Consider the following 24,348-nt stretch of genomic DNA (forward strand, 5'->3'; position numbering starts at 1 on the left):
AAAATCTTATAATAAAAGTGATTGTTGAAAACTAAAAATAAGTAATTAAAAATTTTTCCCTTCCCTTTTTTTTTTTTGAGGCAATTGGGGTTAAGTGACTTGCCTAGGGTCACACAGCTACTGTCAAGTGTCTGGTCTGAGGCAGGATTTGAACTGGGGTCCTCCTGACTCCAGGCCCAGTGCTCTATCTACTTTACCACCTAGCTGCCCCCCAAAAAACAATTCTATCCCTCCTAACTCACATCCTTTTTTTTTTTAACTCATATCCTTCTTCACAAATCTCTCCTCTACCTCAGCCTATTTCAAATCCTGATCCCAGATAAATCTTCCTCAAATACCACTTCTGAAAAATCTTAGCTTGGTATTCTAGACCCTCCAAAGCCTGGTCTTTCCCAGGCAGGCCTAGCTGAAATTCACCAACAAAAACCCTATGTTGAAGCTAATCTGGATTTCTTGCCCTTCTTAGCATGTGAACTGAGCTTTAAAATACCTTTTCACTCTTTGTTCATGCTGTTTTCTTCCTGCCTTTGTGACCCACAATCTTCACCTTTTGAAAATTTTCCTTTGTTTTAAGGTCCAGCTCTTGTCCATCTTTGATCACCCCAGGGGGAGTAATTGATTCCCCCTCTATACTTCTAAGTTTCTTTGTATCTCCTCTCATGGAGCTTTACCGGGTTGTCTTGTAATGGAGATATTTGTAAAGGAGTCCTCTCTACTAATCTCCTTGGGGCAGATTAAACAATTCGCCATGTCCCTGTATAGTGCCTAGGACTAACTAATGAATAAATGTTTTGTGACCAAAAGAAAATTAGTCTGCGGGCAGCTAGGTGGTGCAATAGATAGAGTACTGGCCCTGAAGTCAGGAGGACCTGAGTTCAAATCCAGCCTCAGACCAATCACTTGACACTTACTAGCTGTGTGACCCTGGGCAAGTCACTTAACCCCATTTGCCTAACCAAAAAAAAAAAAAAAGAAAAAGAAAATTAGTCTGGCTGTGTTGATAGCACCATCAATATTTTACCATGTCTTTCTTTCTTTCTTCTCCCTTTTCCTTCTTCCTCATCATGGAAGGAAAATGCAGGTTTGCGTTTGAACTACTTCAGAAACAAGCAGGTATTATTGGGCTTGCTTTCTGGAGTGGACTTTTTAAGCCTATTGAAGACCTTGTAGTAAGAGGGAACTCTCTACCTCCCTAACGGAGGCAAGAAGGGCTTACTTAGATACACAGTTCCATCCGACTCCCTCTGCACATTGCCTAGAATTCCAACGTTAATCCTGAGACATGAAATGAAACACTAATCCTCCTGTACCTTTAACCTTCCCTATCTACCCTGGTCTTGTTGCAAGCCTTCTCATATAGTCCTAACGAATGACAATGGCTCTCAGCTTTCTTCCCAGATGCTTCCTTATTTCCAAAGGTTAGGAAGCGGCTATAGTCTTTCTGTCTATGCTTTAATAACCATGTGGTTCTTAGCATCTGATTATGAAAATAGCCCACTGTTGGGTTTTAATCTGAGGTGTGAACAGGGTAGTAATAATAAATAATGATATGGTGTTTCCTACTTAAAAAGTGCCTTTCATCTAAAGATCTCAAAGCACTTTATAGGCGTGAGCTCATTTGTTCTCACAACGCCCTGATGATAGGGGAAGATGATACTATTTTTCTTATTCTCCCTGAAGAAACTGATGTGTAGAAGTGGGGAAAGAGGATCTGATGCCTTAGTATATGTGACCTAACTCCCAACTTCATACCTATGACACTGTACAATATTATTAAAATTGGAATGAATGTCCTTACATCTGGCCGTTTTCATGTTCTAAGGAGTAGGGAGCTAATAGATCTAAAGATTCCGTCATTGACTTCTTGTAAGACTAGAGCAAAGCGCCCTGTCCTATAGTGTCTGGGCATGTGCCCCACAGAACCACATCATCTAGTCCAACCCAGACTTGAACAAGAATCCCCTCATATCTAACGTATCTAGAAGGGATCTTCCAACTTTACTTGAAGACCTCTAAGGAGAGGGAACCCACTCCCTCCCAAGGTAGCTTCATTCTGTTTTTTTGGATAGCTCTAATGGCAAGGAAGTTTTTCCTTATATAATGCCTAGCATTTACATAGTGTTTCATGGTTTGCAAAATGCTTTACAAGTATGATATCAGTTGATCCTCGAAACAATCCTGGGAGGTGTAGGTGCTATTAACATCCCTATTCTACAGATGGGGAAACTGAGGCAAGTCCGAGCTTAAATGACTTGCTTGGAGCCACACAGCTGGTAAGTGTCTAAGGCTGGATTTGATCTTGGGTCTTCCTGACTCCAGATCAGCACTCTATCTTCTAAACCACTCAATTGCCCTCCTATCAAGTCCCTCTTTGCGGATTCCACTCATTGCCCCTGCTTCGCCATCCAAGAAGAACAAGTTAATCCGTTTTCACAGAATAGTCCTTCAAAAACTGAAGATAGTTATGCTATTCTTCCTAAGTCTCCTCTTTGGGCTAAGCATCCACTTCCACATTTTTTCCAATTTATCCTCATATGGTGTAATCTCAATGCTTTGCTATCCTGGTAGTTGACCAACATTCTTAAAGTATGGTGCTTGGATTGAGCGTGGTGCTGTTCATATGCACCCTGACTAGGGCACAGTGTTTCATCCATCTCCCTACTTCTGGACCTCTCAAAGCCCCCAAATTAGCCTTCTTCACTGCAGTGTTACCTGCTTTTCATATTGAGCTTGCTGTCTGCAGAAACTCCCTATGCCAGCAATACAGGTGCAAGAAGCATCGTTTTGTTTCTGTGTTTGTACCCATGGTGGCTTGCATGCAGGCAAATTTAATAAATCCTTCTTAAATTGAATTATCTATCTCTTATGGTTTGATCTGGGAAGAGCAAGGGATTAAATAGATGTAGGTAAAATTCTCTGTAGAAGAAAAGACAAATATTTAAATCAAAATCAGCACTCTGAGTGAATGAATTCTGAAAGGGATTGATTTTTTTTTTTTAATCTGAGCAGTCTAAGGACTGGTTCTGTTTTGGAAATGAAGTTGTGAACCTCTGTAGAATATCAATGGGCATTTGTTTTGGGGTGGCTCTGGCAACCAAGGGGAGAGCTGGCCATTGTAGGGGGAAAAAACCAAGGTCCTTTTAGTTTAAATTGTGTCTCCAAATCACCCACTTGGACCACAGAAGGTTTTTGCTGTGGGAATGCTCTTGGATAGAAGGTTGGTTATTGTTGTTGTTGTTTTTAATACATTTCCTTTTGCATTTAAATTAATACCAGCTCAGATACGAACCTTGGATCTGAGTAGCACTCTCTCCTTTTTGGGGGGGTGCTATCTTCCCTCTTCCATTATGTGTCACTATAACCCCTGCAGTGCGTGATTAGTGTACTGACTCCCTCACCCAACAAATTCCTTTAAAGCTCAACTCCAAACACTACCTTGCCTTCTCCCAGTGATCTTTCCTTTACTTTCTTGTCCTTGGTTTTGCGTCTCTCTGATGCATTTATTTATTGTGTATGATAGTTATTACTACATGCCAGATCCCTCTACAAGACTGTAAATTATAAGGAGAGAGTATCTACTTGCCTAGCTAGTATTTGTATTTACTCCAGTATGTAGTACAACTTTGTAGACTTTTAATGTTTGTTAAACTGATTTTGATTTGCATCAACTTGTTGATTAAGCCCATGGTGTTAGGTGTGGGTTGGGGTGATAGATTTGCAAGATTAGTTAAAAGAGAGTCAGTTGTCTCAGGAGCAGCTAGGTGGTGCAGTGGATAGAGTGCCAAGCTTAGAGTCAGGAAGACTTACCTTCATGAGTCCAAATGTGGCCTCAGACACTTATTAGCCATGTGACCCTAAGCAAGTCACTTCATCCTGTTTGCCTCAGTTTCTTCATCTGTAAAATGAGCTAGAAAAGGGAATGTGAAACCACTCTAGTATCTTTGCCAAGAAAACCCCAAATGGGCTCACAAAGAGTCAGACACAACTGAAACTACTCAACAATGACAGCCCTCTGATGGAACTAAATATCTGGTTGATGCTCATTCATCAATAGGTGATAAATGGATTTAACTATAAAGAAAGCCAGCACTTTCTTTATGTCTAAAGAAGCCTTCCTTTTCCAAATCCACTGGGAGGGCCATTGGAGGTCAGAGCTTTTGTGAGCAAAGCAGGTATGACTTAGAACAGGAATGTAACAGCAATGTTTACATAGTACCTGAGCGCTTTTATAGGTGTTTGTTTCCCTTTGTTCTTTGAAAATCTAATCTTCAAAACATCCTGTGTTAGCTGCGGGTGGGTGATTTATCTGGATATGGGGGTGGAGGATTTCTAGGGTGAAGAATTGGAGGGACCAGAGGTTTAAGAGGCTTACCTCAGGACATAAAACAAATAGGTAAACCTGGGCAGTTAAAAAAGAAAAAACATGTGTCCAGTTCTGAAGTTCTCATGGACTTTCAGGAAGTTGTCAGCTAAATAATATATAAATAAAACACACACAAAATCTCTTTTCATTGGCCAGCCATCAGTGGGGGGTGGGAGGAGAGGGAGGTTGAGGTACCCTGAGGGTGGTGGTCTTAGAAGTATGCCATTTTGAAATGTCCTGTACACCTGAAGGTTGCCAACCTTACATCACTTTTTAAAAAAGTTTTATTGGTGCCATTTACTTTTACATTACAGTTATTTTTGGATATAACCCTCCCCTTTCCACCTCTCTGTCATTATAGTCCTTCTCTTGTAATAAAGAAAAAAATATAGTTAAATAAAGCCAACCAACACATAAGCCACAAGTGACAGTGTATGTAATGCTCCTCACCCTTAGTACCTCATCTCTCCAACAAAAGAAGGGGGGTACTTTTCCTCATCTCATCTGAAGAACTAAGATTGATCAAAAACAATATTTAGCTTCAGGGTTTGTTTTTTTTTTGTTCTTTTCTTTTACGCTGTTATAGTCCTCATGTATATTGTTTTCCTGACAACCTTATATCATTTAGACGCTCATCTTTTCTTCCTCCAGTTCTTAGTGTACTTGCCCCCTAGAAATTATTTTATGAACTCAGTAATTACTTATGTACATGCCTCTTGTGGAACGTAAGTTCCTCAGCTTAGATTTATTAAGCACCTACTATGCCTTACTAAGTACTTAATAAATTCTTGAACTGAGGTTGTCTATATCTGGTCCCACACACATTCTGCCTCTACCAGTGTCCTACCTACCTCCTTTAAATATCTGCTATGTGGAGAGCAATTTGGAGTCTCAGGAAGAAAGATATACAAGGATAAGTAAGACATAGTTCTTGCCTTAGTGAAAGTAAGTTTTAGTTGTTGTTTGGTCATTTCAGTCATGGACTACTCTTCTAGACCCCATATGGGGTTTTCTTGGCAGAGATACTAGAGTGGTTTGCTATTTCCTTCTCTAGCTCGTTTTACAGATGAAGTAACTGAGGCAAATAGGGTTAAGTGACTTGCCCAGGGTCACACAGCTAGTAAGTGTCAAGTAGGTTAGGACAGGTTGAGATTTGGTGTTGGACCTGAAGGAAGGAAGACTTGGGTTCCTATCCTGCCTCTGATTCTTAACAACCTGTATGACCTTGTTATTATTAAGTTGTTTAAACTAAGTTTCAGTTCCCTCAACTCTAAAATGAGGGTGTTGGACTGGGTGGTTTCTAATATCCGGTCCACCTCTAAATGAATGATTCTAAGCTATGAGAAACTAAAAGTATTGTGTAAGGAATGTAAATAAAACATAATCTGGTTATAGATCCATTTGTACCACAAGGTCAGCAAAAAAAAAAAACATGGATTCTCAGCATTTCCAGGCTTCTTCCAAATCCAATCTGACCACCTGGTAGAGAGGCCAGGAGAATGCTGTGCTTTATAGGTTATCCTCTAGCTTTGTAGTTCCAAGAAATATCTTACTGCTGTTTCCAAATTTTTTTAAACGTGTGATATTTTCAGATCTTTAATTATAATTTGGTATACAGTTTAAAAAAAAACATTTGAAATTTTAAATCTAATTTTTCCTCTCGATGGTTTATTTTACCCATACCTCACCCCAGGCCTCTTCTCTTCTCTCCCATAACTCCCATTTCTTCTACCCTCATCCCTGCCACCTCTTTTTGAATCAGGCTTTCAACCCTGGAAGGCACCTTTAAAATGATCTACAGCATACTCCTTAATTTTACAGATAAGAAAAACCAACATCAAACAGAAGCAACTTATCCAAGGTCACCTGTCTTGTTAGGAGAAAAGGACCTAGAATTAGGCTTCTGATTCCAGGTCTAGTAGTATTTTGTCTGCTATACAGAGTTCCTTCTTACCTTGGAACTTCCCTTTTTCCACTATTCCCTAACCTCACATATCTCATTCCATTATACTTAGCCCTTTTCTTTTCTTCTTCTTTTCTTTTTTTTAACAGCCCTTTTCATGGGATCATAGATTTAAAGCTAAAGCGGGGACTTCATACATCATCTGCTCCACAAATCCCCCATTTTACAGATGAAAAAATTGTGGTGACTTACTCCCATCCTCACCAGATGGTATACAAATGGGATTGAAATCCAGGTTGTCCTGATACTCAAGTGTAGCTCACTGGGCACTAAGCTATATTGCTGGATCTGAACCTGGATCCTCCTCCTACAAAGTAATCGGTGCTCTTTCCACTGCCCCACTCTGCCTGTTCTGAGGCACCCTTGCCAAGCACACAAAGTAGCATCCTCTGCTCCTCTGCTCCTCAGTGCCTCCCTACACTGCCCAGCTTTCCTGTCTGTTGCCCTGAAACAATCCAAAACAGATGCATATTTATATTCTGAGAAGGTTCACAACTACATCTGAAGATAGACCCAGTCCATTCAGTGTATAACATGCCACTTTGGGCTTTTTTTTTTCTTTCTTCCTTATTTATTTCTTCCTTATTTATTTATTCTATCATTGTTTTTTTTTCCTTTGATAAATTGGAACAGTTCTTTTGTATCAGGTAGTTTTCATTCATGATGTCTTTCTTTCTTTCTTTTTTGATGAGGCAATTGAGGGTTAAGTGACTTGCCCAGGGTCACCGGCTAGTAAGTGTCAAGTGTCTGAGGTGGGATTTGAACTCAGGTCCTCCTGACTCCAAGGTCAGAGCTCTATCTACTGTGCCACCTAGCTGCGTCCATTCATGATTTCTTGAAATATAGCTCTGGTAAACCAGGCTTTGATAAAGCCCATTGGGATTCAAATGGACCTACTTGAATATGCCTTTAAACCAAAATAGGTCTGGCTTTCACTGATTGGCCAATAATAGGTCCTAGCCCAAGCCTTACTTGCTCGTTGTTTGGGTTTTAATGGCTCTGAGTGAGTGTAAATAGCAATTGTTTCTGTTCTGGCCAGAAACCCTGAGGGTCTCCCCTTCTCAGATTGATTCTTTTGAGAAGGCAAACCAGGCCATCTTTTGCCTCAATTCTTCCCTAGCCTTTAATCATTGAATGGGCATTGTATCACACAAACTGAGACCTGGGAAAGACCTTGGCCTATGGTCTTCTCCTGCATCCAGGGCCATCCCTGTCACCCCGACATATATCTGCTAGTGGACTCCTATGACTCTGGAGGAGAGAGTGAGGCTGATGTCTCTGCACAGCCTGGCTTCACTTAAATCCAATTCACTTGCAAGTCAAAACATCACCCTCCCGATGTCATTGGTCCTCTTCGAGAATGAAGGAGAAACAACAACTTTGGGCAACCATATTCCAAGAGTCATCTGGAAAATGCTTAGAATGAAGAGGGCCAACTGAAGGGATATATAAGAAGTATCTCCGTAATTATTTTTAATATTTGTTTCATGCCATTGAGGATATCATGGGATCAAAAGTTGATATAGGCACTCAGTCAGGATATTTAACTTTGAAGCTTCACCTCCTCCTTCCCCCAATGTCATCTGGTGTGTGTTTGGGACACTTTGGCCACCTGTCCTCATTTATTACTTTTTGATTAAATTAGTAGTCCAGAAACTGCATAAAATGAATCATTCCATTATAATACACAAGAACATAGTTAGATTTCAGGGTATATTTAAAATACAGAAATTATAATGAAGTATCTAAAATTATTTCCTACCCCTTTTCTAGAAGACACTCCCAATGTGGAGGTGGATGAGCCTTTTTTTTTTTTTGAGACAGAATTGATATTTGAGCCTTAACTTGGAAAATTTGTCATAATGACTCATTCCCAGAGTAGTCTGTGGACTTGCAGGGTAAAAGGATCTCACTTTCATTAAGGTCACTGACCGTGTTGACTCCCACCAACTCTAGTCATCAAATCAGTTTGGTGTGACTAAGGTTCAAAGTCGAGGATAGGGAGAAGAATGTGTCTCCTGGGTTGCTCTGGGGGCAGAAGTCCACCCAGGGGTTATTTAAACAGGTTTATGGCTTCTGCATCATATTTTTTATGGTTTTTCCCCTAAGGAGAAAGTTTTTGTCTCTTCATTGGAACAACCCAGATATGCATGTATGCAAGTCTGCGTTTTTAAAGCTATTGTGATGTCTGTGTATGTCTGTGCTTTTAATAGCATGAAATTTAGATTACCTAAGCTACCTACCTTCCTCAGGACCTTGTCCCAATTTTAGCCACGATTATAGGTTTGGTTTTGTTTTAAAATAAGGAATACATGAGGTTTCTGTCTTTGCCTCGTTAAGACAAGGCAATTACTTCTTGAACTGTATGTATGCCACTGTGGAAGCTAAAGCCATCAGTCACTTAGGTGAGAACAAAAAGTCAGCAGCACCCTGAAGACAGATGATTGACTCGGGCTTTTATTAATCCTTCTGTGCTCCATTTGTTGGACCCTTGGGACTTTAATTGAGGCTAAAAGTCCTGAATCAATGGTAAACAAAAGCATGGCATTTGGGCTATAGAGCTGTGTGCATGCAGTCTTGCAGAAGGCATTCCTCCTGGTTGTTTGGTTTTCTTGGCAGGCTGTTCAGGGTGCCAAATGTAAGTAGGCGACTGGACACTTTGAGGCTAACAATTTGTGGGACTTTCTTTTAGGCATATCACTTTGGAGCATGGGATTGTATTTCTCAGCTATTTTGCTGCTCAATACCTGTCTATCAAACATGGATTATACAAATTTTAGTGAGCACTCAGAGGGTTTAAAATACTAAAGGACCTCCCTCTCCTCTGTATAGAACTACTTAACCTTATAAGTCTCAAGTAGAATCCTTGCTTCATGCCGCAGAGGGTATCAGAGGATCAAAAGTTGATTTAGGCACTCAGTCAGGATGTTTAACTGAAGATTCTCACCTCACCCCACCCCTTCCAAGTCTTCTGCTATGTATTTGGGACACTTTTTGCCACCTGTCCCCATTTAAAAATTTTTTTTTAAAAATTATATTAATCTAGAAATCACATAAAACAAATCGTTCTGTTAGAATACATAAGAGCATATTTAGATTTTAGGTTATATTTAAAACAGAGCAATTACAATTACTTTTTTTTTCTCCCAAATAGAACTATAACTAATGTGGAGCAACTAGTGTTTCAATCTGAGCTCTGTTAATTTACTACCAGTGTAACTTTTTGGGTGAATTGCTTAACTTCATTTAAGCTAAAGTAGAGGCTTCAGTCTTCTCCTCAACAAATAAAATGGAGTTAGACTAAATGATCTCTAATGCCCCTTTGAAAAAAGCATTTATTTAAAAAAAGAAAGAAAGAAAGAAAGAAAGAAAAAGAGTATTTAAGTGCCTGCTAAGTATCAGGTCCTGGGAATATAAAGAAAGGCAAAAACTGGTTCCAGCTCTCAAGGAACTCGCAACTCAGAATCTTAAAATAGAGACAAATTCCAAGTGAGAAATGATAACTGGATAGGGAAAAAAAAAATATGCCACAAGATTGGCTACCCCCCAAAATGTCCTTTAACCTCATTTTCTTTGGCATGAAAACTGCTCTGCCCCTCCTCACCCCTTGAACTTACTCTCCCACTTTACCTGTCACTAGCAAGTCAGTCAGCAGTTTCACATAAACATGCCGCAAAGGAGGGGCACGGATCTGGCCACACCCCTTTTAAAAGGCAGCCAACACTTGATATGGATCATCTTATTTACTAAATGCCTATATTTAAACAAAGAGGGATGGGGGGAGAAGAGAGGAAAGAAAGGGAGAGAGTGATCCATCTATTGAGCATTCAGTATGCTGGGAGATTGTACAGAATTGTCCCAGTGGGAGCTTTAAATGTGGTAAATGTTCATCCTATGCTGCTTTTCCTACCAAGAGAGTGTAGGAAAAATAGGAGATATATTGTATTTACTGCATAGGAGAATTATCTGTGGATGCAGAGGGAATCTTTTAGAGGTGTTCAATTTAACAGACATGTTAAAAACTGCTATTTCAGTATGCTAGCTGCATACCGAGATGAAAAATGACAGTTCCTGGCCTTAAGGAGCTTACATTCTTGGAGAGGATTGGAGTTCTATATATACAAAAATAATGGCATGAGATAGAGTGGGATAGGGCAAAGGAAAGGTCTATATAAAGTAGCCTAGGAATGTTTGAGGAGGGAGATTACACTTTGAAGTAATAAGGGAATAAAAGAATTGGGGAAAGCTTCCTAGAAGGGCTTGTATTAAAGCTTAAAGAGAAGAATTTTATATATATTTTAAATTTTAGGATTTTTTTGTTGTTGTTATTCTCAACTTAACACTAAACATGAATGTTGCCATATACAAAGATCAGAGGTTTCTTTGTTGTATATGAAATTGTGAATCTCTGTGTACAGCTTGTTTTTTAGAAGTATATAATAAATTTAGTAGTTTTTAAAACTGTCCTGCTTGACTGTTTTCCTCTGCATGTCCTTCTGTACATTTAAAAAAATAAATTGCAATGCTTCTCTTTGTGCCGCTCCTCCACATTATAATAACAAAACCTCTCTCTTTCTCTTAATTATCTCCTATTTAAAAAAAAAATCCTCAACATGCTGAGGTCTTATGAGCTTTTTCCTGATATCATGAAGATACCAATAGGGCAATTGGGAGCTGTCCACTTCTTATCCCTGATTTTGGCTGAATGACCACCTAGTCTCTTTTTTCAGTCATACATTTCTCTGACGGTAACCTTTACTCAGTTCATCTTTGAAGATTTTTTTTTTGGTGGTTATTCACTGTAGCCTGCTCATGCCTACCATGGGCCTATTTATTGCTTTCTGTGTAGTGCTCATTTCAGGGTCTGTAAGGTTCCATAATTCACAGCCATACTGCAACATTGATGGAATAGTTTTGTTTAAAAAAATTGGCCTTTGTTTCTGGGACCATTTGTAGGTCATTAAAGGAATTTTTCAGTTCCCTGAAGGCAACTCAGCTCACTGACTGCCTCTTGTTTAATTCTAGATCCATTCTTCTGTGCCTAACTATATAGCAATGGACAAACTCTATAAGTTATTCTAACAGTATTTTGTATCGTTTGGGAAGTGGGCATTCTTTAATCATTTGGTTTTTTCAGTGTGGATAGCTATAAAGATACCTTTTAGGAAAATTTACAGTGTTCTGGGGCTTAATATAATCAGCATTAATGTCATCCACAAACTAGAGGACCTCACCATTCTCTTCAATTTGGGCTCTTCACCAGATATCAATTAAGACAGTGGGGGCCACCTTTGGCAATAGTACATCTCCCTCCCTGCCTTATGCCTAACCTGAATTTGTGATCAGAAGGTCTTTTTTTTTTCTTTCAAGATTCCTTGAAACACTTTTTATTTTTAAATGTTTGGATGGGATACGTCTTGTTGGAAGAGAACTTTGAAAAGAATGTTTTGGGCCTTCGTGATGCAAAATGCTATCCACATCCAAAGAAAGAACTATGGAAGTTGAATTGCTATTTTTTTCTCTTCTGTTGAGTTTTGTTTCCTCTTTCTGATGGTTCCTCCTATTGGTTTTAATTTTTATTTACAACATCACTAATGTGAAAATATGTTTAATAGGAATGTAAATGTATAGTCTGTATCAGATTGTGTGCAGTCTTGGGGAGGGTGGTGAGGAGGAAGGGGGAAAAGTTTTAAACTCAAAAGCATATAGAAGTGATTATTGATAAATCAAAATAAATTAATAAAAAGAAAAGAATGTTTTGCTCTAATGAAGCAAATGTTTTTTAATAATCAGGAAATAATCAGTTCAGTCATATTTTATATCTTTCACATCTCTCCTTCAAGTAAGTGATGGAAACTAGATGTGGTCTATTATGTAATATAATTTGTTAAAGCCTGTCTTTGCCATAGAGACACCTTCATGGAGTATGCCCTCAATGCCTATATGTAGGTCATTCTCATAAAAACTCAATGTAAATGGAACATTAGGCATTTTGGTTGGTGATGATTATTCTGAATCACCCCCCCCTCCCCCCTACACCCAATTTTAATAAAGAGAGTCATATAAAGAATTCATGACAGCTGGCATCTGGGCCCCCAGGGAGAGCCATATTGAAGTTTATAGACACTCTGGAAACTGTTATTCTTATCATGCTCTGCTCTGTTTTTTTGCCATTTAACTCCCCTCAATGAGGACCTCTTAACTAGGCTGGACCTTGGAAAGGACACCTAGTCTGTCTGCCAAATGATATCTGAAGCCTTGTCCATGTGGTAGAAGCAGCTTTTCAAAATCCAAGGTCACCTCCATGCTATGGTGAAGCACTGAAATAGAGCTTGGTGGGTATGTCTAGTATCTTTTAAATCATTTCAGACCAGAGTTACCAAAGTTTATGGTTAGACCCTGTAGGAGTCCTTCTTGGGTTCTTTTTTTGTTTGTTTTTGTTTTATTGTTTTTTAAGAAGGGATTTAGTCAAATGATATTGGGCCTTTGTAACAATAGGCATCTAGAGTTTCTCCGTATCGATATAAACTTTACATTTGCCAAATGACCCTTGATGTAACGATTTTTATTACAGCCATACCCTGAAGGAGCAAATAATTCACCGTCCTCACCTCAGCTTAAAAGATGAGACATCTACCTTACAAAGTGAACAAGGGCTTGACTCATCCTTATCGCAACAGAAGAACTGTCAAATTTTTAATTTCTTTGGAAAATTTGGAAACATTATTTTTCACTTTCTCTACAACTCTTACTTAAAAAGTGACTTTCTGGGGCAGCTAGATGGCATAGTGAATACAGAACCAGCCTTGGAGTTCAAATCTGACCTCAGACACTTGACACTCACTAGCTGTGTGACCCTGGGCAAGTCACTTAACCCCTATTGCCTCACACACACCTCCCAAAAAGGTGACTTTCTAAACTCAGTCTACTAAATATTTTTTTAATTTAATTTTTTTCAATGAACAAAAATCAATTTTTGTTCCCCTTCCAATTCTGTGCACAAAATTGGGAGAGGGGAGTGGAAACAAAACCCTCGTGACAAAATAGCAGTCTAGCAAAATAAATTGTTGAATTGGTCACTTCCCAAAAATATGTTTTATTCTGCACTCCAAGTCCATCTAGGGTGGCTGGCATACTTCATCCTTAGTGCTTTGGAATTGGAATTGGTCATTGTGTGGATCAGAGATTTTAAGTTTTTCCAAATCTAGATTTTAATTTTTATCATAGTACTTGGCAAAATCTCTACAGTGTTGACTTTTTTTTTTCTTCCAGGCAGACTTGCTGTAGAATTGTCACAACTATTCCTGTGTGATATTAAATGTTTAATTAACAAATTACATAGCATCAGGTGGTGTGGGTCTTTTGCATTCCCAGAAAAGGGAACCTATTTTTGGGGGGCTGAGCCTCCAGATGAATGGAGTAATTTGTAGTCTGGGATCCGTTGTGCTGGAAGAGAGATTACTGTCTTTTACTTTCTTCCTTGCTGACCTAGTTCAGTCTTGAGAAAGAGGATCAAAACTATTTAAATACAGAAGGAAGAAAAATGAAAATGAGTAAAGGATGAACTGGTAAAGGTAAAATCTAACTTGGCCACCATTCAGAAAGGAGATTGCATGGTCTGTATTTACATTCTAGGTCTTCTAAAACAAAGTTTGGCAAAGATTTTGAAGGGGAAGCTGGGAAGTGAATTTCCTAAGAATTGGTAAAGTGGAACCGTAGCTAAGTACACAAAGAGAGAAGCCCTTTTCTCTTTTTTGAAAAGGATGAGAAACCATAGTTAGGGAATAATTATTACTTGCAAGAATTTTTTTAAGGTTTCAAAGTACCTTCCTTACAAAAAACCCTTTGAGGTTAGTAATGAAGGCATTATTATCCCTGTGTTACTGAGGAGGATTCCAAGACTCAGCAAGAAATGGTTCACCCTCTCACAAAACCAAGTGTTTATTTAAAAGGTTGGCCTCAGGCCTCCTGATGTTGTGTTGGTTATACTATTATCTCCCCTGCATCCTCTTGCTAAGGGCAAAATTAGGAGCCATTTTCTATTTATAGGACCCTAAAAAACCCAATAATCCCAAACCCCTTTTTGTTTTTGTCCCCAAGGTTTATTCATTTCCTGCAGGGCTCATGCCCCTTTTATAGACAGACATCTATCTGTAAAGGACTGTCTTCCAAATGTCCTATCTTCTAAGTCTCAGATGTGGAACCAACTGATTCTTCACAGAGGGAATCAAAGTTTAAGAGATTTGACCGAGTCCTAAGCAGAGTGATCATCAGAGATTGCAGGGCACCCTGGAATGTGGCCACAGGCCTGGAGTGACTTCACATTCTGCTCCTTGCTAAATGGCCTTCCTATGGTGCCTCCTCTGAGGAGGCTTCCTGTCATTTCCCCACTTTGAGTAGCCAAATTAACAGGATGATTATTATTATCATTATCATCATCATCAATTGCATTGGTGGTGGTGTGCTGGGTGCTGCATTCCTCATCTCTTTGCCTTCCTTCCTTCAATTTTCAAGGTTCAAGTAATGAGAGAGGTCTATATTATTTGTATTTTTTTTTGTATATATTGTTTGTACGTTCTGGGACCCCACTGACGATTTTTCTCAAGAATTTAATGTACTCTTTTTTTTTTTGTTCTTGGCATCTTTATTTTTTAATTGTATCACTATATTTTGCTTTTCAAGTCTAAATCTATTCCCCATCCAGGATCATCTTTTAAAAGAAAGAAAAAAGGAGGGGGTGGGGGGAGGGAATGAGCAGTTCAGCAAAACTAAACAACACATTAACCAAATTCAATGGTATAAGGTGTCCTAAAAGTCTTAGTGCTTAAGGTAGTGAGACTTTAAACTACACTAAGATTTTTTGGGACACCCTTGTATATTCCACAGTCATCGTCCCCCTACTTCTGCAAAGAAGGGAGGAAGGTGCGTTCTAAAATTTCTTCTTTGAGGCCAAGATTAATCATTATAATTACATTGCTTTGTATTTTTTTTGTTCTCTGCATTTTCAATTTTTTTAAACTTAAATTTCATTTTACTTTTGAATTGACCCACTCAACTTTCAAGATGTCTGTTCTAGTATTCACCATTTTTTAACTTTTAGAGGCCCCATTTCTCTTAAATATCCCTTTCTCCAAGGAATAGAAGAAAGAGTTGGCAAATATGGGAATTCAAAAATTCCTTTGAACCACTATATGACTCTGGAAAGGAAAGCTAGGGATAGGGAAAAAGAAAAGGGGGGTGGTGTCCTTCCGGTTTCCTATTGTTAGGTGTCTTAATTGGGTGATTCATTGGTCCCCCACGTCTATAGAGCATGCAAGCAAGTGCAGTCAGCTGCTACCTGCTGCCTTCTCACTCTTGTGAGCACTAAATGGCTTTGTGTCACTGAGAGTGTGATATGTTTGCTGCATGCTGATCTAGGTTTCATTCATATTATTAAAGCTATTTATAAACTTGAACCTTGCCCCCTGGGAAAGGGCCTACAGTTCACAACCTCTGCATTTCCATGGTCTGACTAAGCCAGGAGGGGAAAAAAAAAAAGGCATGATTTGCAAATGAATCTTCTAGTCGTGTATGAATTTTTGAGAGGTGTCATTTGCCCTCCCACGTTTAGTTGGTCTAATGTACCATTTCTGCTAATCAAGGAAAGGGCTGACTAATGCTAGAATAATTTAACGATGATTTCAGTGAATGCAACCTTTGAAAGGACAGGGTTTATCTCTCCTATTAGAATGAGGCAAAAAACATCCTGTGTTACATGAGAGCTGTCCAGCTGCTCTGCAGTCCCTCCCACCCCTTCCCCATTCCCATGAACTTGACACTGAAGTATTTTATCTCCCGGCAAGCAGGTGACATGGAGGGAGCCTGGCTTCACTCCTGAAGAGAGTTTCCCAGTGGCGGAAGTGAGTTTGAAATGCTTGCCCCGGCTCTGCCATGAACAAACAGTTACCCGAAGGCAAGATGACCCTGGAGCATAGGAATGTCTGTGTCCTGCTGCCCAACCGAGATCAACTCAGGTTAAGCATTGGGGTGAGTCTTTCCAGTTTTCCTCCACTTGGTTTGGGGCAGGGGCTGAAATAGGCGGTTTGAATTCTGGCAGCCGAAGGGAATGAGACAAAAGGGCAGAAAATGTAATTCCCTTTGTGATGTCGCAAGAAAAGTTAAGCTCCTTAATTGATTGACTATTAGCTTCTCTGGCAATATCTTGGGTTTCCCTTTTGCTGGCTACCCCTGGGAGACACACGGGATTAAAGTTCTCTAATGTATCCTCTGTACTGATCCACTTTGGGGCAGTTTTTAAATTCCTGTCCAGTCTTCAAAATGGTTATCTATTAAAAATAGGGAACGGGGCCACTGACTCGACCCTGAGATGAGGCGATCAGGAGAAATAGAGCTATACAAAAGCACCTGGTCGCCAGTGAAAGCCTGTGCTCCCTGAGGAAAGCAGCACAGGTTTTTGTCACACCTGACATATTTGCTTAGTTTTTGGAGCTATGGTAATCCTCAGAATCTCAGCATTGGAACAGAGTTCAGAGACCGTTGCTTCAAGCCCTTTCAAGAAACTCAGCCTCCTGCCTCCCAAGACAGCCCTTTTTACTTTGGTATAACTGTAATTGGTAATTAGTGTTGGTACTGCCCCATCTATGGCCATATAGAATATCACAGCCTTTAAAACACTATGCCCTGCCCCCACCCCATCCCAAGTCTTCTGTTATTCAGGCTATAAACATCCCCAGTTCCTTCAACTCATCCTCATGGCATGTGTAGGCCACTCATCACACTTCTGACTTCCTCTCGATCAAGAATTCTTAACCTGGGGTTCATGAACTTTCATGGGAAAAAACGTTACATATTTTATTTTTTTCCACTAAAAATATTATTCTGAGCTGTTCAAAAATTTCATTAGACTACCACAAGGGTCTATAACTCCCGATGTTTTTCCCCTCTCCTTTAACTTTTTCTTCCTCCCCATCTTGTACATTATGGCTTGAATTACTTCATTCTGTTCTTTGTGTTTGTTTTGTGTGTCTTTATGGGAGTAACATACCATTTGTGCCCTAGCATTCCAGAGAGGTGGTCTTACAACCATGAGATCCAGCTGCCAAAACTTGGCATTTCTTTTTCCTCCTCCTTGTTCTTCCTGACCCTCAAGCACTATCAGATTCCAGTTCCTATACCTCCAATCAAGTAATCTGGGAGTACCAAAAATCTCTTTATTAGGATCCATTTATAGCTTTTTAGAATTTTATTTGTATTGATAATCTTTGTTTTTATGTCACTTTCATTTATGCCTATAGCCCCGAATGTAGAAATTCATGGTTTCATGTATAATCCCTTTTTGTTCATTGCATCTTGAGATGATCATGTTGATGTTTAAGTTCATAATAAAAATAAGGATTTATTTTTAAAAGTTATGTGAATATTGCTAAGTTCTGTATTATCATTTACACAGCAGTGTTGGATGGTAGATGAGAGCTGGCTTCAAAACCAGCAACATCTGAGATCCAAGCCCCTCCTCCAACATGTACTTGATGAGTGGCCCTGAGTAGGTCAATTAACCCCTCAATGCTCTAGGCCACTCCGTAAAGACAGCATTTCAAAGTGTGGTCCAAGGACTTTTTGGGGGGGGTGGGTCCCGAAGGTCAAAATAATTTCTATAATAACACTAAGATATTTGATTATTAATGTACTCCTCCTTTTCCCAACTATTTGTCTGAAGCCAGATTTTCTTAATATACTTTGACCAAAATAACATATTGCAGCAGATTGAATACAGATGCAGATATGGGAATCCAGCTGTCTTTTATTAAGTCTGACATTAAAGAGATTTGTAAAAATGTATGAAACAATGCTGCCCTTTTCACTATTACTTTTGTTTTGGGAAATTCAGTTATTCATAACATGTTAACATGTAATGGGTTCGTTATTCTTATTTTGAAACAAATTAATAAATATTTTTAAAATATCAGTTTGAATTTCCAGTATGGTAAATATCTATAGATATAGCCTACATTAATAAAAGCTCTTTGGGGTATGACTGTAAAAATTTTAAGAGTATAAAAGGGTCCTGAGACCAAAAGGTTTTAAGATTGGTGCTCAAAATAATTTTCAGAGAAGATGCTGACATGAATTAATAGAGGGAGTTTCCTCACCTGGAAATCACCGTTCCAGTTCCTACTGCTATAAATAAAAGTACATTTTAGATTAAAGGAGTTTTTATAGATTTACCTTGGAGGTTTTTAATCATGTATGAAATTGTTCTTCTGGGAAAACATGTTTCAAGGTCCAATTGACAGACTTTTAAGAATTTTTAGAGAAGCAGCATTGTATCATTGGATAGAAAACTGTCCTCAGAGTCAGGGAGACCTTTAATATATATTGGCTTGGCTGTGTGACTCTGGGCAAATCACCTAGTCTGTCAGGACCCAAGACTGGTGGCTGGTCTGCACTGATAGAGACTGTGGGTTTAGTACTGAGAATTTCCCATCAATGAAATCACAAATCTGTACTCTCCTTCCAAAGTAACTTTTTGACCATAACCTAAAGTTGGTGATTCCCTGTATTTCTTTTCTTTCTGGCTATTTAAATATTGAAGGTGTCTATGTTTGAGTGATAGAGCTATGTTGTTGTTTTTCCTTTCTTATTCCTACTACTTTTCCCCCTCCCATTTGCTGCTACTTCTTCGCCACTCTTCCTTTTTCCCCCCCTTTATGCCCCACAATTCTCTCTCAAAAAATCTAGTTAGTTCTTTGGATGCAGAGTTTCTTGATTAGTGACAGAGAAAAAAAATCCCTCTAACCACATTTTGTTGAATTACAGAGTAGAGTTATAAGTATCCACGGCAGTGAGATGTGTCCCTGTCTCTTTTGGTGGATGGTACAACATCCAAGGTGAACAGAGAATACGGAGTAGTAGAGTTTCCAGTCAGCAGTCAATAAGCATTTGTTGAGGAGATGATTAACACAGGGAAGGCCTCTAGCATTAAGGGCTTTTTGTAGAAGGTAGAATTTTGCCTGGGACTTAAAGGAAGCCAGGAGGCAGAAATAAGGAGGGAGAGCATTTCCAGTATGGGAGACAGCCAGTGAAAGTATCCAGAGCTGGGAAATGGAATGTCTTATTCAAAGAATAGCAAGGAAGCCAGTGTCACTAGATTACAGAATAGATGGCGGGTGGGGTGGGCCCTGGAGTTAGGATCTAAAAAGACTGGAAAGATACAATGGGACCAGGTTGTAAAGAACTTTGAATGTCAAATAGAGGATTTTATATTTCATCATGTAGGTAATAGAGAGTTTACGAATGGGAATGGGGAGGGATGTGTGACATGGTTAGATCTTCACCCTAGGAAGGTTCATTTGACAGTGGAGTGGGTGAAGGGTGTCGTTAAAAGGATGACAAAAGCAAACAGTTAGGTTTTGCAAAAGTAGTTTTGCAGACTCAGACAATTAATAGAGCATTCCTGAGTACCCTGACCTCCCCCACCCCTCCAACCCCCCACTCAGTTGGAAGGATGTCAGAGGAGAAAGACAAGCATCTACCATCTGTGCACCACACATCCAGGTTTTCCTCACATTTACCAGGATTGTTTGGGCTGCAGAATGCAGATTCCTAGCATAATTGACCTTTAACGTTTTAGCTGACCGACCTCATGGTCTCTTACCTACTGATTAAAAGTCAATGCCTAACGTGGCTTCAACACTATAGAGCCAGTAAAGAGCAAAAAAAAAAAAAAAGTTCATATTAAAACATTCCTTACACAGATTTGTACTGGTTTCAGAAACCTCTTTCAAATAGTCCTATTGTTGGGGGAAAAAAAATTTGAGTTGTTTTTCAAGCAAGAGCTTCTTAATTGTCACAGAAGGAACCCTCAGTATTTACCTCAACTCTGAACAATGATTCTCTTTCTAAGAGTAATAACATACCCGACCAGCTTCCCATTTCTAATCCTGATATTTGAGTGTCCCCGACCTAGGTGAAGTTTTCCTTTTTAACTTTGCTTTTCCCATGTGTTAGAATATAGCAGGAAAAGAGAAGCCATTGAATTCCTCTGTGTCATTTAGAGGAGGAAACAATTTCACACCTGAATCTACACAAACCAATTTCAGATTCACTCCTCACTTTCACAACTTTGGCCAAGAAACTGATCTTGCTTTAGAAAAATGGGTCCAGCCAGATCCAAGACAAGAGGTAATCAAGATAGAGAGCTAAAGAAAAATGGGTCCAGCCCGATTTAGGGAGAGGAAGAGGGAGGGGTAGGGTAGCTAGCTGCCTCAGACTTAAGCTTCAGGTAGGTATGACAAGGGATAGTTTCTAATGTTCCTTTAATGAATGCTCGTGCTTGAATGCCAGAGAGTACTATTTATTTCATGAGCCAAGCTAATTCACACATTATAGCAAAGTTTTAAAATTTCCAGTGGATGGTATCACAGACAGCACAACTTTCAAACCTTGCCTAGGGCACACAAATACCTTGTTCTGTCTCCTAGCCCAACGGAAGGTTTACTTAGGAGGAGAAAAGCATGTGTTGGGCAACTGTAGAGGAACAATCCTAATCCCCAATGAAAAGGAAACTTCCTCATCCATCCTAGCTGTATTTAGAGGGTTGGAGTGGGCAAAGAGTCTATAAAATTATTTTGTGTAGGGATGAAATAAATTGGGGGGGGATACCTAATTGAGGGGGAGCAAGGTGTGGTACTCAGACCTCCACCCCAAAAGAAACAAAAAGTAAAGTTTCCTCTTCATGGTCTGGAGATCTTTCCAAACAAATGGCCATGGGGTGATAGCTTTCAAAACGAGAGTAGTTTCAAAAGATTCCGAGCAGTGTCTCCAGGGATGGGTGTTGGCATGAAAGTGGGTCTGAACAGACTTGAAGAGAACTTGGGAGCAGCTTCTTAATTTCTTATCAGTCATTCCGAACTGAACTGTCAGTCTCCATGAGTTTTAACAAGTGGGACTGGTTTTCCTTTGCCAGTGTGTTGTGGTAGAAACAGTGTTGGATGTGGACAGACATAAGTCCAAATACTCTCTGATACATACTGGTTATTCTACCATGGGTCAAATCCCTTGATGCCTCCAAACCTCACTTTCCATGTCTGTAAAATGGGGATATCGTTATCATGGTAGTTAGTTAACTCATAAAATTGTTAGACTCCAATGACATAGTGTTTTAAAAACTATAAAATACCATCTAAAAGTTAGCTGTTGTTGTCATTCCTGGGTCTGCTCATGTGAAGAGTAGCGGATACATAGCTGGTCACGGTCAGGGAGACGGGGGCTCAAGTCCTTCCTTTGATACAGACACCCAGAGTATGTGCACAACACAATTACCAGTAAAATCACAAATCCAGACCAAAAGTAAAATAAGGTTGCTTGGCACCTTGTCTGAACTGTCCTTGTGAGGAGTAAATAACCCTTCTTACCTTCTAGGATACCCAGGGACAGATCCCCAAGTTTAGGTGAGTACCTGGACATTTGAAGCTTTGGGTGAGGACAGAGATCCTTTAAAATAAAGCTGATGTTTCTGTACAAGCTCTAGAGAGGATTTAAAAAAAATGTGTTTGTTGTTGTTATAGTGAACTTGACACATACCAGCATGAATCACACACTTACCTGTGGATGCTCTGCCCGAAGAAATATAAAGTTTGATCATTGAAACCTAACCAGATATCTGGGGTTTACCCTAGATTTCTTTTTTAAGGACCTTGCCTTAAAACCAATTCACTCTGGCTCTGATTGATCGGCCAACAATACGTCCTAGCCCAAGCCCCTCTTAGCGGTCATTGTTTGGGCCCTGATTAGCTCTAAGTAAATGTAAATATCAGTTGTTTCTGTTTTGGCCAGAAACCCTCAGGGTCTTCCCCTCCCAGATTGATTTGCTTTTTTAACTAGGTAAAAGAGGCCATATTCTTTGTCTCATTTCTTACCTACTCTTAATCACTTGAATGGGCTTTGCCTTCGACACACTGAGACTTGGGGAAGACAGCTTAAAAAGGCCAAGGTCTCCTACTGCATCCTGGGCCATCTCCAGTCATCCTGATCTGGACCCAGATGACTCTGGAGGAGAAAGTGAGGCTGGTGACTTTGCACAGCCCTGCCTCACTCAAATCCAATTCACTTGCAAATCATAGCATCACCTTCCTGATGCCTTGAAGTCTTCAAGAATGAAAGACAAACAACAATAACAACTACTAGCTAATATGAGCATTTCCATATACGAAGATCAGAAAAAAGAGGATGGTACTGAAGTCATGAACATCCATTACTTCAATGTATTACAAATTCAGTAGATTATTTCCAAAGCTGTTCATCTTGTCTTTCTCTTTGAACCACCTTCAGTTCTCTTTTTATTTTTAAATCATTATTACTAACATTTCTTTCTCACTCCCCCCTCTGCCACCAAAAAAAAAAAAATCAACAGCCAACCAATTGTCCCTTGTGATAAATAAGCATAGCCAAGCAAAACGAAACCACCCATTGACTATGGCTGAAGATGCATGATGTCTCTCAAATTAGACTGAACTCCCTAGGGCCGAAATTTTGTTTTTGGCCCCCCCCCCCCTTTTTTGTATCTTCAGTGCTTTGTACAGTCCTGGCACCCAGTAAGCGCTTAAATGCTTGTTGACTGATTGTTGATTGACTAATGAGGTTTTTATTTGCTGCCCCAGTATATTGCTGAAGCTTAGGGATTCCAGAGGGGCTTCAGAAGAAACCAACACGAGAAACCAACACCAGGAGTTTAACTGATCAGTAGGAATCCCAGCAGATACTGATGGTTTAGTTGGTCAACAATAGCTCGTTCCAGGTGGGTAGTTAGACTGTGGAAGAACAAGAAATATTGTTGATCCAGGTACAAAAGCTTGGGTCCAAAGTCTTGTGAGTCCTTTGAAGGTAGAGAGGAAGGTAGTGAGTAACATGGCCATTGCTAACAGGCGAAGTCCATTGTTTTGGAAGTCAGCAGGGGTAGAGAGGAGGGAGCAATGCTACTGAATGGAATTAAGACATTCAATCCCAGGTTAGTCCACACCTTGCAGGGGTGGACAAGAGCTTCCTCATAGATAACTGGAACCATAGAGAGAAAAAGCCCTAAAGGGGCTAGTAGATACTGATTAACAGTGGATTTTAACAACAGCAGGGTTCCGGGCACTGCCACTGATGTCATTCAGTGTTGCTGATTAGGGAGGGGTGGGTGAAATCACTCCCTTTCCATCATGGAGACTAAAAGGTAAGTATAGACCATTAGATAAGTTTTGTACACTTTAAAAATATGTTTTTAGTGATTTATTAAATAAACTTCAGTCTCTTATACCCCTTCCCCATTGCCATTCCAGGGAGATCCCAAGGCAGCCCATTTTACTTTTTTGCATTTATCTAGAAGTTTTGATTACAACAAGCCTCAGTTTGCTTCTTTGTAACTTCTACCTATCTCCTAGTTCTCCCCCCAACCCCTCCCATGCCCCCATGAAGCAAGCTGAACAAATCTAATTATTCTTCCATTGGTCACCCTCTTCAAAAACCCGAACACCACTATCTTGTTAGAAATATGAGACCAAAGAGTTATTGTCCAATGTTCTATCAGCTCTGTTAGGTGGAGCTAAAGCTGTTCAAGAGTTCTGCCCCAGGGCTGTGAGGCAAAATAAGGCTGTTCCTTCTACCTGACAGATCTTTAGATGTTATCAGAAGGCTATCATATCCTACCGAGACTTCTCTTTTTCAGGACATATAGTTTCATTTCCTTCAACCAATACACATGGGCTCCAATTACATCACCATCCTTGGTTCAGTTCCTCCCACACAGCACTCCGTCTCTCTATTCTGAGCATTCTCACTGGCTGCTCCCATGTCTGAAATGTTCTCCTTCCTCATATGTGCCTTCTGATTTCCCTGGCATCCTTTATGTCTCAGCTAAGGTCACACGTTTCGAAAGAAGACTTTCCCAGTCCTCCTTAATCTTAGTGCAGTGCCTTTTCTCTGAGACAACCCCTACACACACACACACACACACACACACACACACACACACACACACACA

General features: G+C 39.8%; 1 protein-coding gene across 3 annotated transcripts in view; it reads left to right on the forward strand.

The window, feature by feature from the left end:
• FRMD1 (FERM domain containing 1) overlaps nt 1–24,348 on the forward strand; it is a 96,562-nt gene that overhangs the window by 28,215 nt on the left and 43,999 nt on the right. For all 3 annotated transcript variants that reach the window (XM_027854865.1, XM_027854867.1, XM_027854866.1), the window contains exon 2: nt 16,172–16,352. In XM_027854865.1, coding sequence (XP_027710666.1) covers nt 16,257–16,352 — 96 coding nt within the window. In that variant the 5' untranslated portion in view covers nt 16,172–16,256. The remainder of the gene's footprint in view (nt 1–16,171; nt 16,353–24,348) is intronic.

This window comes from Vombatus ursinus, unplaced genomic scaffold, assembly GCF_900497805.2.
Source record: "Vombatus ursinus unplaced genomic scaffold, bare-nosed wombat genome assembly UNPS02010639.1, whole genome shotgun sequence".
NCBI lineage: Eukaryota > Metazoa > Chordata > Mammalia > Diprotodontia > Vombatidae > Vombatus > Vombatus ursinus.